Source organism: Scyliorhinus canicula, chromosome 7, assembly GCF_902713615.1.
Source record: "Scyliorhinus canicula chromosome 7, sScyCan1.1, whole genome shotgun sequence".
Lineage (NCBI taxonomy): Eukaryota > Metazoa > Chordata > Chondrichthyes > Carcharhiniformes > Scyliorhinidae > Scyliorhinus > Scyliorhinus canicula.
The window spans coordinates 103,396,758-103,409,807 of NC_052152.1; the positions used below are offsets into that span (position 1 = coordinate 103,396,758).

The 13,050-nt window shown below is 49.9% G+C and overlaps 1 protein-coding gene across 3 annotated transcripts in view; it reads right to left on the bottom strand.

The window, feature by feature from the left end:
• The window catches only part of clcn4 (chloride channel, voltage-sensitive 4), a 108,836-nt gene that overhangs the window by 19,505 nt on the left and 76,281 nt on the right, over positions 1-13,050 (bottom strand). For all 3 annotated transcript variants that reach the window (XM_038802571.1, XM_038802569.1, XM_038802570.1), the window contains exons 6-7: positions 1,842-2,048; positions 1,243-1,323 (exon numbers count right to left, since the gene is read on the bottom strand). In XM_038802571.1, the coding sequence (XP_038658499.1) occupies positions 1,243-1,323; positions 1,842-2,048 (288 nt within the window). The remainder of the gene's footprint in view (positions 1-1,242; positions 1,324-1,841; positions 2,049-13,050) is intronic.

Sequence of the window (13,050 nt, forward strand, 5' to 3'; positions counted from 1 at the left end):
CTCTCATCAAAAGCAACAAGGAACAATACTGAGTCTCGGAATTAAATTGGATGTTGGCCATGCTTTTGGTCATAAAGGATAAATGAGTAGCTTCCCTGGGGTGTGTCACTGATTCATACACACACCAGGAGTGTCCGATATCCAATACCCAGTTAGTGCAGAGCTGGATCAGTCCAACCAGGTCTCAGAACCCTGCAGACCACAGTAAAATAAGGCACCTTCCAATTGTTATTCAATACCCTGTCTGAAAGTGTGTGTGTGTGAGACACCAGGCTTAACCATGATGCCTCCATATTGTGTCTCCGGTGTAAGCAAATAAAAATTCAAACCCATAAGCAATGATCTGCTCAGCATTTTATTACAGTGATTTCGGCAGCTTTCACCTGACAATATCATTCTTATGGTATTCACATCAATTTAATAACAATCTTCCTTTCAGCTAATCATTCTAGTTATACAATTAAACATACTGAGGGACAGTAAGTCCCAGAGCCAACACTATATCATCTCCCAGCAATTCTCTCTTTGGACGAGATGAGAGAGGATGGGTTCATTCCCCCTTAGATTTCAAGGGAATTTATGAGTGCAGTGCATTATTACCATGTATATAGTGGGATAGTGGACAGACTGCTGTCTTACGAATGTGAGATAACGTACATTGTTTTTTACTTGGAGCTATTAAAATAGCATGCTTTATGTAAAAGATACAGGCAGGACTATTTGAGTCGAGAAGCAGGAATCAGCTGTGGAAAGGATCGGTGCTGCCACTGTGGAATCTAGGAATGGGAGCTGAAGTCACCCCACTCCGACTAAGTAGTTCTCCAGCCTTCTCGCACTCCCATTCCTTTCAACGGCAGGTCATTTGGGGATGATGATGTTTCATTGTCTGTTGGCCACGGGCTGGCTAGACGTAATGGAGGTGGTTTGCCAATCCACTCCCAGATGTCAAGCCCGTATTGGAAAATCAGAGCTCGGATTCCTGATCACCCCTCACTAACAGCACTCTGGGTTTACCTACCCCACATGGACTGCATTGAATCAGGAAAGTGACTTTCTCAAGGGCATTTAGGCTTGAGCAATAAATGCTGGACTAGCCAGTGATGCTCACGTCGCATGAATGAATAAAACAACAAGATTGACAATGGCGTTCAAAACTTATGTTTGCAATATTTTATTTTTCTTGCTTTTCTAAGGTACGATACTATTATTGAGACAATAGTTCTCGCCGTGAATGTATTTTACCTCTTCCAAACTGAACAGCACGCCACCAATGGGAGCACCAAATGCAACGGAGACACCAGCAGCAGCAGCAGCTGACAGTACCTGCAAGGAAGACAAAGAGTCAAGTTGTGTACTGCCCTCGTATTTCCACCAATGAAATGATCACAAATAAGACCCCCCCACCCCTTTAATCATTTTATTCCCATTGCCTCTGGCAATAAACAATGAATTCAGGTACCACTGCATGGCCACTTTCAATGGATACTCTCCCTTCCGCAAAAGGCTATGGATGCTGAGCTGACATCCTCAAGATTGAGGTGAATAGATTGTTTTCTTGGGTAAAGGTTTGGAAAAGTTATTGACCAGCGGTGGATAAATGAAGTTTGAGAAAGAGGTCAGCCATGACTTGATTGACTTCATTTGCCTTCCATGTCATGACATTGCCAACATTTGGAACCATTCTACCAACACCTAAATATTTTGGAACCTGATTCAGGCCGATCATGTCTCCATATGTATTTGACTGATACTCCTCAGTCCAGTTCCTAACTGATCCTCATCCAGTTTCTGTTCAATTAATGAACAGAGATATTCTCCAATAATTTGAAATTACCACTTACCTCTCTCCTCTTCCCTTCATTCTTACTGTACTTTGAAAACAGGCAGCAGAAAAGGTTTCCACAGCAACAAGCCACATGAACTAGGGGTCCTTCTTTCCCGAGACTTAGGCCTGATGATACAGCCAACACCAGAGTTACTGTTTTGATCAGTAATGTCCATTTGCCCAGATAACCTCTGATAATGAAGCCACTAAGGATGGTCTTAATCTGGAAAAAAAAGATGCAAATCAATTAAAAGGGAGTTAAACACATCAACAATCTTCACAGAACACAATAGATGGGTCTTTTTTTCTGCACAAATATTTATTTCTAGCTGAAAAATGTTCGACCTCAATTAAAAACTGATTTTAGACACACTGGCTGAAATTCTCCAGCCGTTCTTGCCAAGTCTTCGGTCCCGCTGACGGTGACCCCTCGCCACAGGTTCCTCGGTGACGAACAGCGTGAACAACAGGACGATTCGTTGACAGCAGCAAGGTCGGTAGATCCTGCCACTGGCCAATGGGTCGCCGGAAAACACATTGCCGTGGGCGTAGGTGGGATAGGGTTGAAATATTCCGCCCATTGGGACAGATTCTATTACACTCATGTATCAATGGGGAAGCGGTGGTACAATGGTATTGTCACAGGTCTAATCACCCAGTGACTCAGGATAATGCTCAGCGAACCTGGGTTCCGATCTACCCACGGTGGCAATAGACGATACAATTTGAATTCAATAGAAATCAGTTGTATAAACTGGTTCACTAATGTTCTTTCGGGAAGAAAATCTCGGGGCATGGTGACGACGGCGCTACTGCTGGCATCGAGGAGATATACGGAGATCCCGGTTGTTCAATACACGATTAGGATGTGGAATCAGCTGAGGAGACACTTCAGGATGGAGGGGATGTTGGTGTTAACACTGTTGTGTGAGAACCATGGGTTCAAACCAGGGGAGACGGATGGTATGTACAGGAGATGGAGAGAGGTGGGGCTGGTGAGGGCGAGGGATTTATATTTGGAAGAGAGGTTCGCAAGTCTGGAAGAGCTGCGGGAGAGGGTAGAGTTCCCGAAGGCAAGTGAGTTTAGGTATTTACAAGTGAGTGATTTCACACAAGTGCAGAAAGGGTTTCCCAGCGTGCCGAATTATGCCCTATTGGAACGGTTGATGCTTCCGTACATGGAAGGGGAGGGTAGGATTGGGGACATATACGGGTGACTGAGGGAGCAGGGCGGGAACGTAAACGGTGAGGATCAAGGAGAAATGTGAGGAGTTGCGGAGGATATAGGTTGATGAGTGTGGAGTGAGGCGCTGCACAGGGTGAATTCGTCCTCATGTGCGAGGATCAGTTTCATACAGTTTAAGATGGCACACAGGGAGCTCATGGCTTGGGCAAGGATGAGTGGGTTCTTCCCGGGGGTGGCAGACGAGCGTGAGAAGTGTGGGCGAGGACCAGCAAACCACGTACATATGTTTCGGGAGTGCGAGAAGTTTGAGAGATACTGGGTGGGGTGTTCGGGATACTGGCAAATATTGTGGGGATAGAGGTCGGGCCAGACCCTATGGTGGCAATTCTTGGGGTGTTGGAAATGCCGGAGCTGATGGAGGGGAGGAAGGCTGATGTGGTGGCCTTCGCCTCTCTGGTTGCCCAGGGAAGGATTTTGTTGGTATGCGGTCGACAAAGCCGCCGGGGTAGCGACCTTGGTGGGGACCTGCACCACTTTCTCCGGTTGGAGAAGATTAAATTTGAATTAAGGGGATCAGCGGAGGGCTTTGAGGCACGGTGGGGACTGTTCATGACCATGTTTGAGGAATTGTTTGTCATGGGGGGCAGGGCTGAAAAAGGGGAAAAACTTGCACAGACTGTAAAATTGTGAGTTGGGGAGAATGTTCCCCAGATTATTTATGTTTTTGTACTTTTGAATATGTTTGGAATAAAATACATTTTTTAACAAAAGGGATGGAATTCTGCTGTCCTTACCTGGTCTGGCATACATGCGACTCCAGACCCACAGCAATGTGGTTGACTCTTAATTGCCCTCTGAAATGGCCAAGCAAGCCACTCAGTTCGAGGACAATTTAGGGGTGGGCAATAAATGCTATTCCAGACAACGTCACTCACATACTATGAATGAATTTTTTAAAATGAACAATTCTTTAAACTATTCATTACAACCCTCGGCGAACTGCTCCCACCCTCTCTGCTTGCATTCCTCACTTTTTCTAACCCAATCATTGGCAGCTGTGCCTTTAGCCGTTTCGGTCCAAAATTTGGAATTTGCTCCCCAAACCTCCTGGCCTCACCAACTCTCTCTCTCTCTCTCTCCCTCCCTCTACCTATTCAGCTATGTTTATGGTCACCCATCCGAATATTGTCTTGCGTGATTCGGTGTCAAACTTTATGCCTCTTGACAAACCAACAACGCATGATGATGTGTTAATCCAGAAGAATCCGTAGAATCCCTACTTTGCAAGAGGAGGCCATTTGGCCCTTCAGGTCTGCACACCCTTCCGAAAGAGCACTCTACCTAGGCCCATTCCTCCCACCCTATCATTATAAACCCGAACATTGATCATGACCAATCCACCTGACCTGCACATCTTGGAGGAAACCAGAGCATCTGGAGGAAACCCATGCAGACATGGGGCGATCGTACAAACTCCAAACAGTCACCTAAGGCTGGAATCAAACCTGGGCCCGGCACTGTGAGGCAACAGTGTAAAACGCTGTGTCACTATAATGGTGTTACTTATATGCTGTACACATAAGTGTACGCTGGTGTTATTATTCCACAGAAGGATCAGAGATGGACTTGTAAAAATGGAGACAGTAGAACAGAGAGAATGAAAGGTTAATTCGATGGAGGTGATTATGGTCTCGAATGCACGGCCGAAAATGGTGCAGGAAGCAGATTCAAAAGTAAATTTCAAAAGGAAATTATACAACTGCTGGAAGGGGAGAAAATGTTCAGGGCTATGTGGGAAGAGCCAATGGAAAGGACTGGAACTAACTGATAGCTCTTTGATGACACAGGCAAAATGGGCTGAATGGCCTCATCCTGTGAAGTAAGGTTCTAAAGGGGGATGGATATTCCCGGCATACCATAGGTGTTAATGAGCCTCCTTTACCAAAGATGAATCACATGCAAAAACACTAGTTCAAGCCATGTTTAGTGCAAGATACCTTCTTGGTAAAGGAATTGAAGCTTGTGTGACGAACAGCCAATCGGAGGCTTATTTGAGGACTGATTGCTGCACAAATTGCCTCATAGAGGTCATTAGCAAGGCTGCCTAGCATTCTGGTGGTTAGCACTTGAAGTGACTAACTGTGACCAGCTGGTTGGGAGGAACCAAGTCATTGCAGAGGATTTTGAGCGTTTCGTGAAAGCACCTTGCTGTTCAGTTGCTGTCAGAGGTTTGAAGCGCACCATTAAACTACATTGGGAGATTTTACAAGCCACTTTCTCAAGACTTCCTCACTCTTATCAATATTTAATTCTGAAATTCACTGAGGACTTCTCCACTTCATAGGAGCCATGAGGAGAAAGGTAAAGGTCATCAGCACCCTATTAGGAGTCCCTCTTTATCTGGCTGAGGGATGGGAGGATGACATGCGATCAGCCAAAGTAGCAGTGGGCACTGCAGAAGAGGTACAGGAGGGTGAAGAGAATGTAGCACTCTCCTTTTCCAATTTCCTGGATGCCCTCCACCTCTTACTGCCCATCCCAAATTGCTCTTGAACTGAGTGGCTTGCTTGGTCAGTTCAGATGGCCTTTTAAGAGTCAACCACATTGCGGTGGATCTAGAGTCACAAGTAGGCCAGACCAGATAAGGATGGCAGAGTTCTGAGGTGGCACGGTGGTGCAGTGGTTAGCACTGCTGCCTCACGGCGCTGAGGACATAAGTTTGATTCCAGCCCCGGGTCACTGTCTGTGTCTAGTTTGCACATTTTCCCTGCATCTGCGTGGGTCTCACCCCCACAACCCAAATATGTGCAGGGTAGGTGGATTAGGCACGCTAAATTGCTCCTTAATTGCAAAAAAGTTTTAAAAATCTTTTAGAAAAGAATGATGTGAAGGTGCCAGCGTTGGACTGGGGTGAGCACAGTAAGAACTCTACAACACCAGGTTAAAGTCCAACAGGTTTGTTTCGAATCACTAGCTTTCGGAGGACTGCTCCTTCCTCAGCTGAATGAAGAGGTGGGTTCCAGAAACATATATATAGACAAAGTCCAAGATGCAATGTGATACTTTGAATGTGAGTCTTTGCAGGTAATTAAGTCTACAGGTCCAGACGGAGCAACTGGAGAGAGGGATAATCACAGGTTAAAGAGGTGTGAATTGTCTCAAGCCGGGCAAGTTGGTAGGATTTCACAAGCCCAGGCCAGATGGTGGGGGGTGAATATAATGCGGCATGAATCCAAGATCCCGGTTGAGGTCATACTCATGTGTGCGGATCTTGGCTATAACTTTCTGCTCGGCGCGACAACGAAGAATCGCCAAGCAGAAACTTATGTGATTATCCCTCGCCAAGGCGTGTCCGGGCAGCATGAAGGGTGTGCAGCAGCCCATACAAGAACATCCCCCCCGCCCCAGATAGTGGGAAAGGGTATGGAGGGCATTTCCATGAGCTGGCGCAGGTTGTGGGGCACCGGCTGCCGAGGCAGAATTCGGGGCTTAGGGCCAATGCCAAATTCCACCCGAGCAGGAATGCGCTCAGGCGGTAGTCCATCACAGACCTTGCCATTGAGGCCAAGAACGAGCATGCTAATTCATGGGGTGTCATGCGGCTCACTCCTCCGCCACGCAGCATGTCCCCAATCCTGGTCACCACATGTAGGTCAGACCAGGTAAGGATGGCAGATTTCCTTCCCTAAAAAAACCTAGTGAACCTGTTGGGTTTTTACAACAATCACAATCATCTTTGGACTTTTAATTCCAGATTTTCGTAATGAATTAAAATTCCATTCTTTCTGCCATGGTGGGATTTGAACCCAGGTCCCCAGAGCAGTACCCAAATTACTAGTCCAGTGACAATACCATTATGCCACTGCCTCCCCTCATACAGCTCCATGACAATTGTGTCCAATTGGCAATTAAGTACTAAGCCTGCAGATTTCTTCAAGTGCTTTCATGCAAGGTTCAATTATAGGAAGCAGTTATTGCACTAAATCCAGACTTGGAAACATGCACATGTTACTTTTCATTTTGTCTTACTGGCATAGCATTCAATTGGCTCCTACTTTCACACTTGCAACAAAATAACTCGTCAGGTGTTTGAAATGGTGAAGGAATGGGAAGACTTGATCAAAACAGTGATGTTTATATTGCCCATTCCTCCCCACTCCCCAAATGGGTGGGAGAGGGTCGAGGGTTAAGAAGTGAAATACGAGGAATTTGCCCCCAAACCGCTCAACATATATCTGCCCTTTTTTTACAGCAGGCACATCAGAGTGTCTGATGAGTTGAGTCTGAACTGCTCCTTCACATATTTAAATTGGGTTCCATAAAGCAATTAGGAAGCCAATATAAACACATAGCAACAATGTGCAGGTGGGAAACTTGGCAGCTGTTGGCTCCACGAGGTTCGGCCTCTTTTCGCATTCCCTCCACTGACAGGTTTCACCAACCTCCCGGTCATCGGGAACCACCCCCATGGTCTCTGGCTGTGACCTCCTCCTGCTGTACCCTCCTGCCCACCAGCCCTCTCACCAGGCAGGTAACATGGGGAATCACCCCCATGGTCTCTGGCTGTGACCTCCTGCCCACCAGCCCTCTCACCAGGCAGGTAACATCGGGAATCACCCCCATGGTCTCTGGCTGTGACCTCCTGCCCACCAGCCCTCTCACCAGGCAGGTAACATCGGGAATCACCCCCATGGTCCTCTGCTGTGACCTCCTGCCCCACCCCCTCGCCCACCAGTCTCACAGGCAGGTAACATCGGGAATCACCCCCATGGTCTCTGGCTGTGACCTCTGCCCACCAGCCCTCTCACTCAGGCAGGTCAACTTCGGGAACCACCCCCATGGGCTCTGGCTGTGACCTCCTCCTGCTGTACCCTCCTGCCCACCAGCCCTCTCACCAGGCAGGTAACATGGGGAACCACCCCCATGGGCTCTGGCTGTGACCTCCCGCCCACCAGCCCTCTCACTAGTCAGGTAACATGGGGAATCACCCCCATGGGCTCTGGCTGTGACCTCCTGCCCACCAGCCCTCTCACCAAGGCAGGTAACACAGTTCTACATCATTGTTCTTAAGGGTTGGTCGGCATGAGGACCAAACGGGGTTTGTGAAGGGGAGGTAGCTGAATGTCAATGTGCGGCGGCTACTTAATGTTATAATGATGTCGGCGGCGGATGGGTAGGCGGAAATAGTAGCATCGATGGATGCAGAGAAGGCCTTCGATAGGGTGGAGTGGAGCTACCCGTGGGAGGTGCTGAGGAGATTTGGGTTTGGTGAGGGATTCATTAGGTGGGTGAGGCTGCTGTATAGTGCTCCGGTAGCGAGCGTGGTGACAAACGGGAGGAGGTCGGAGGATTTTCAGTTGTCCTGGGGGACGAGGCAGGGGTGCCCCTTGTCTCCCCTGCTCTTCGCATTAGCGATTGAGCCTCTGGCCATGGCGCTGAGGGATTCGAAGACCTGGAGGGGGATTGTGGGGGGGGGAGCGCCGGCTGTCGTTGTACGCGGATGATTTACTGTTGTACATTGCGGATCTGGCAGGGGGGGATGCCTGAGGTGTTGAGGATACTTGGGGAGTTTGGGGATTTTTCAGGCTATAAGCTCAACGTGGGGAAGAGTGAGCTGTTTGTGCTGCACTTGGGGGATCAGGAGAGGGAGATAGGAGAGCTCCCGTTGAAGAGGGCGGAGAGGAGCTTTAGATATATCTAAATATCAGATATATCTGGGTGTCCAGATAGCCAGGAGCTGGGAGGCCCTGCATAGGCTAAACTTTTCGAGGCTGGTGGAACAGATGGAGGAGAAGTTCAGGAGGTGGGATGCGTTGCCACTCTCCTTGGCGAGCAGGGTCCAGTCGGTTAAGGTGATGGTGCTCCCGAGGTTTTTGTTTCTCTTCCAGTGCCTCCCCATATTGATTCAGAAGGCTTTTTTAGGAGGGTGAATAAGAGTATTCTGGGGTTCGTGTGGGCGCAGAAGGCCCCGAGAGTGAGGAGGGTATTCTTGGAGCGAGGCAGGGAGGTAGGTGGTTTGGCGCTGCCCACCCTGTGTGGGTACTACTGGGCTGCGAATGTGGCAATGATCCGTAGGTGGGTGATGTAGGGGGTGGGAGCCGCATGGAAGAGGATGGAGGCGGAGTCCTGTGTGGGCACGAGTTTGGAGGCACTGGTGACGGCCCCGCTCCAACTCCCCCCGGCAAGGTATTCTACGTGTCCAGTAGTGGTGGCTTCCCTCAAAATATGGGACCAGTGGAGCTGGCATAGGGGGGAAGTGAGTTGGCATAGGGCAGGCATCAGGCGGATGGGGGACCTCTTCCTCGATGGGAAATTTGCGACTTTAGAGGAGTTGGAGGGGAAATGCGGTCTTCCCCCCGGGAATACTTTCATGTATATGCAGGTTAGGGCATTTGTTAGGCGGCAGGTGGCGGAGTTTCCGCTACTGCCGCCAAGGGGGGTTCAGGATAGGGTGCTCTCGGGGACGTGGTCGGTGAGGGTAGGATCTCGGCAATTTATCAGGTGATGCAGGAGGGAGAGGAGGCCTCGGTGGAGGAGCTGAAAGTGAAGTGGGATGAGGAGCTCGGGGAGGAGATCATCGAGGGGACATGGGCAGACGCCCTGGGGAGGGTGAATTCGTCCTCTTCTTGCGCTCGGCTCAGCTTAATTCAGCTAAAGGTGCTGCATAGGGCGCATATGGCTGGGGCCAGGCTGAGCCGATTCTTTCGGGGAGAGGACAGGTGTGGGAGGAGTTTGGGAGGCCCAGCGAATCACACCCATATGTTATGGGCGTGTCCGGCGTTGGAGGGTTTCTGGTAGGGGATCCTGTCTAGGGTGGTTAGTTCCAGGGTGGAACCGGGCTGGGAACTCGCTATTTTTGGGGGTGCATCGGAGCCGGGAGTGCAGGAGGCGAGAGAGGCCGGTATCCTGGCCTTTGTGTCCCTGGTAGCCCGGCGCAGGATTCTTTTACAGTGGAGGGACGCGAAGCCCCCGAGCCCGGAATCCTGGATCAGCGACATGGCTGGGTTCATTAATCTGGAGAGGGTCAAGTTTGCCCTGAGGGGGTCAGTGCAAGGGTTCTTTCGGCAGTGGTAGCCCTTTCTTGATTTCCTGGGGAGTGTTAGGGGGTGGTCAATCTTAGCAGCAACCCGGGGGGGGAGGGGGAATCAGTCTGTTAAGGGGGTTTGTTTTTTAACTGTGTTTGTTACTTTTTTTTCTTTCTTATTGCTTTGTATGGGGGGGAAGGGGCTTTTGTTTCTGTTTTTTCTACGCCTTGGTTATCTTATTGTTGGGAGAAAATTTGTTGTTGAAAAATTTGAATAAAAATCATTGAAAAAAAAAATTAAGGTTTGGTCGGATTCGGCTTCCGGCAGGCCCTCTCCTCGCCGAGAACTTGCAGCCAATCACGCAAAGTCACCCATTTGGCGGCACCCCCCCCCCCCCCCCCCCGCAACGAGAGTGGGGACCAAGGCAGGCAGGGACCAAAGCAGGGACCGAGCCAGCAGCAGCGACCCCCCCCCCACCGGCGACCACCACGAGGCAGGAACAGAGGGGCACTCACGGCCAGAAGCCTGTCTCTCTCTCTCGACCCTCGGTGAGTGAGGGAAAAGAAAAAGGAACTTCCCCTTTTGCAAAAACAAAACTTTGAAAAGAAACCTTTTAAAGAGAAAGAAATTTTTTCACTTTTTTTGTTCACATATTTTTTTAAAAACAAATTCTCTTGAAATAATTTTTTTTAAAGTGGTAAAGGAGAGAAGGGAGGGGAAAAGAAAAAGGAGGGGAAAAGAAAAAAGGGGAGGGAAAGAAAGGGGGAAAAAAGGGTGGGGAAAAAAAGAGGGGGGAAAATGACAGAAGGGAGCCAAAGCAGAGGGAGAAGGGGCACCAAAAGCAGACGGGACAAATTGCGAGCCCGTTCAGACGAGCTAATCAGTGCACAAAGCGGCGGAACAGACGGTTCACCGCAACAAAAAGAATGGGCAGACAGGAGCATTTTCCCCCTGAGCCAGGGGGGAACTGGAAATGGAAGGCAGTTTGTGCCGAGGCGCTGAGGGAACATCGGCAGGAAAACAAGGCAGAGGCTAGGGCAGACATAGAGGCCGCAGTGCAGGCAGCAATGGCCAAGGCCTTGGCGGAGGTGCAGCACACCCTGGGCAGAGCAGAGGAGAAACTGGAAGCCCAAGAGGCAACCATTGAGGAGCGAGACAGTAACTCCCGAGAGGGGAGCCACCGTACTAGCAGGAAAGCTAGCGCTGGGGACATGCAACAAAGCAAGGCCGCAGCGCGCCCCCAACAGGGGGGAAGGCGCCAGGCAGGGGGTGGGGGGACCACTTAACAGAGGCGGGAGAGCAAACGGGGATAGGAACAGGGGAAAGAGGGACAAAGGAGGGGTATACGGGAGAGGGGGAGAAAGGTGGAGGAAAGTGAGGGACTGGGGTCGTGGGGACACAGGGAGGGAGGGACAAATAAGGCTAGAAAAGGAATAGCAATAGGGCTACAAAGTGCTACAACCAAGGGCTCGAAACAAGGAATCGCTGCAAGCACCCACCCAATACGGTCTCTGGGCGAAGGGAGACTCCAGAGTGCAGGGAACTACCCGCGTGGTAGACACAGTAGGCGGCCATGTCGGGTGCCCCCTGGATGAAGGGAAATCCCGGAGCGCAGGGACCCGACCGCATGGAGAGAGCAATAACAGCAGCCATCCTGGACGGCCCCCTAACAAAGGGAAAACCCGGAGGGCAGGGTCGCATCCACCAGGTAAGTATGGTTAATCCCACAGGAGCGAGGGGACAGAAGCCCCCCACCAAGATAGTCACCTGGAACGTAAGGCGACTCAACGGCCCAGTGAAGAGATCCAGAGTCCTCACCCACCTAAAGAAATATGAGGGCCGACATAGTCTTCCTCCAAGAGACGCAGCTGAGAGAGCAGGACCGACTGCGGGTAAGAAAGGGCTGGGTGGGACAAACCTACCATTCCTGCTATGGGACAAGGGCCAGGGGGGTGGCAATACTGATCAGCAAGAAGACGATGTTTCGGGCGACAAAGACGGTACGGACCCTGGGGGATGGTACATCATGGTCAGCGGGCCCTGGATGGGGCACCGGTGGTACTGGATGGGGCACCGGTAGTTCTAGTCAACGTGTACGCACCCAACTGGACGGCACGAGCTTCATCAAGAAGACCATGGCAGAAATCCCTGACATAGCGACGCACTGACCAATCATGGGGTGGTGGGGGACTTCAACTGTGTACAGGATCCAAAGACGGACAGATCAAACCCCAAAATGGGGAAAGCCTCAAGCATGGCAAGGGAACTCAGTCACTTTATGGAACAGATGGGAGCAGTGGACCCCTAGAGATTCGCCCATCCAGTGTACCGACAGGCAGGAAGGTGGTTTAAAGTGTGTCTTCTTCAATGCCAGGAGCATCCGGAATAAGGTGGGTGAACTTGCGGCATGGGTTGGTACCTGGGACTTCGATGTTGTGGCCATTTCCTGTATTCACACAGGAAAAAGACAATGTTGTCAAGGAGAATGCTGAGATACAGGCTACTAGACTAGAAGGGCTTGAGGTTCATAAGGAGGAGGTGTGAGCAATTCTGGAAAGTGTGAAAATGGATAAGTCCCCTGGGCCGGATGGGATTTATCCTAGGATTCTCTGGGAAGCTAGGGAAGAGATTGCTGAGCCTTTGGCTTTGATTTTTAAGTAATCTTTGTCTACAGGAATAGTGCCAGAAGACTGGAGGATAGCAAATGTTGTCCCCTTGTTCAAGAAGGGGAGTAGAGACAACCCCGGTAACTATAGACCAGTGAGCCTTACTTCTGTTGTGGGCAAAGTCTTGGAAAGGTTTATAAGAGATAGGATGTATAATCATCTGCAAAGGAATAATTTGATTAGAGATAGTCAACATGGTTTTGTGAAGGGTAGGTCGTGCCTCACAAACATAATTGAGTTATTTGAGAAGGTGACCAAGCAGGTGGATGAGGGTAAAGCAGTTGATGTGGTGTATATGTAAAGCGTTTGATAAGGTTCCCCACGGTCGGCTATTGCAGAAAATACGGA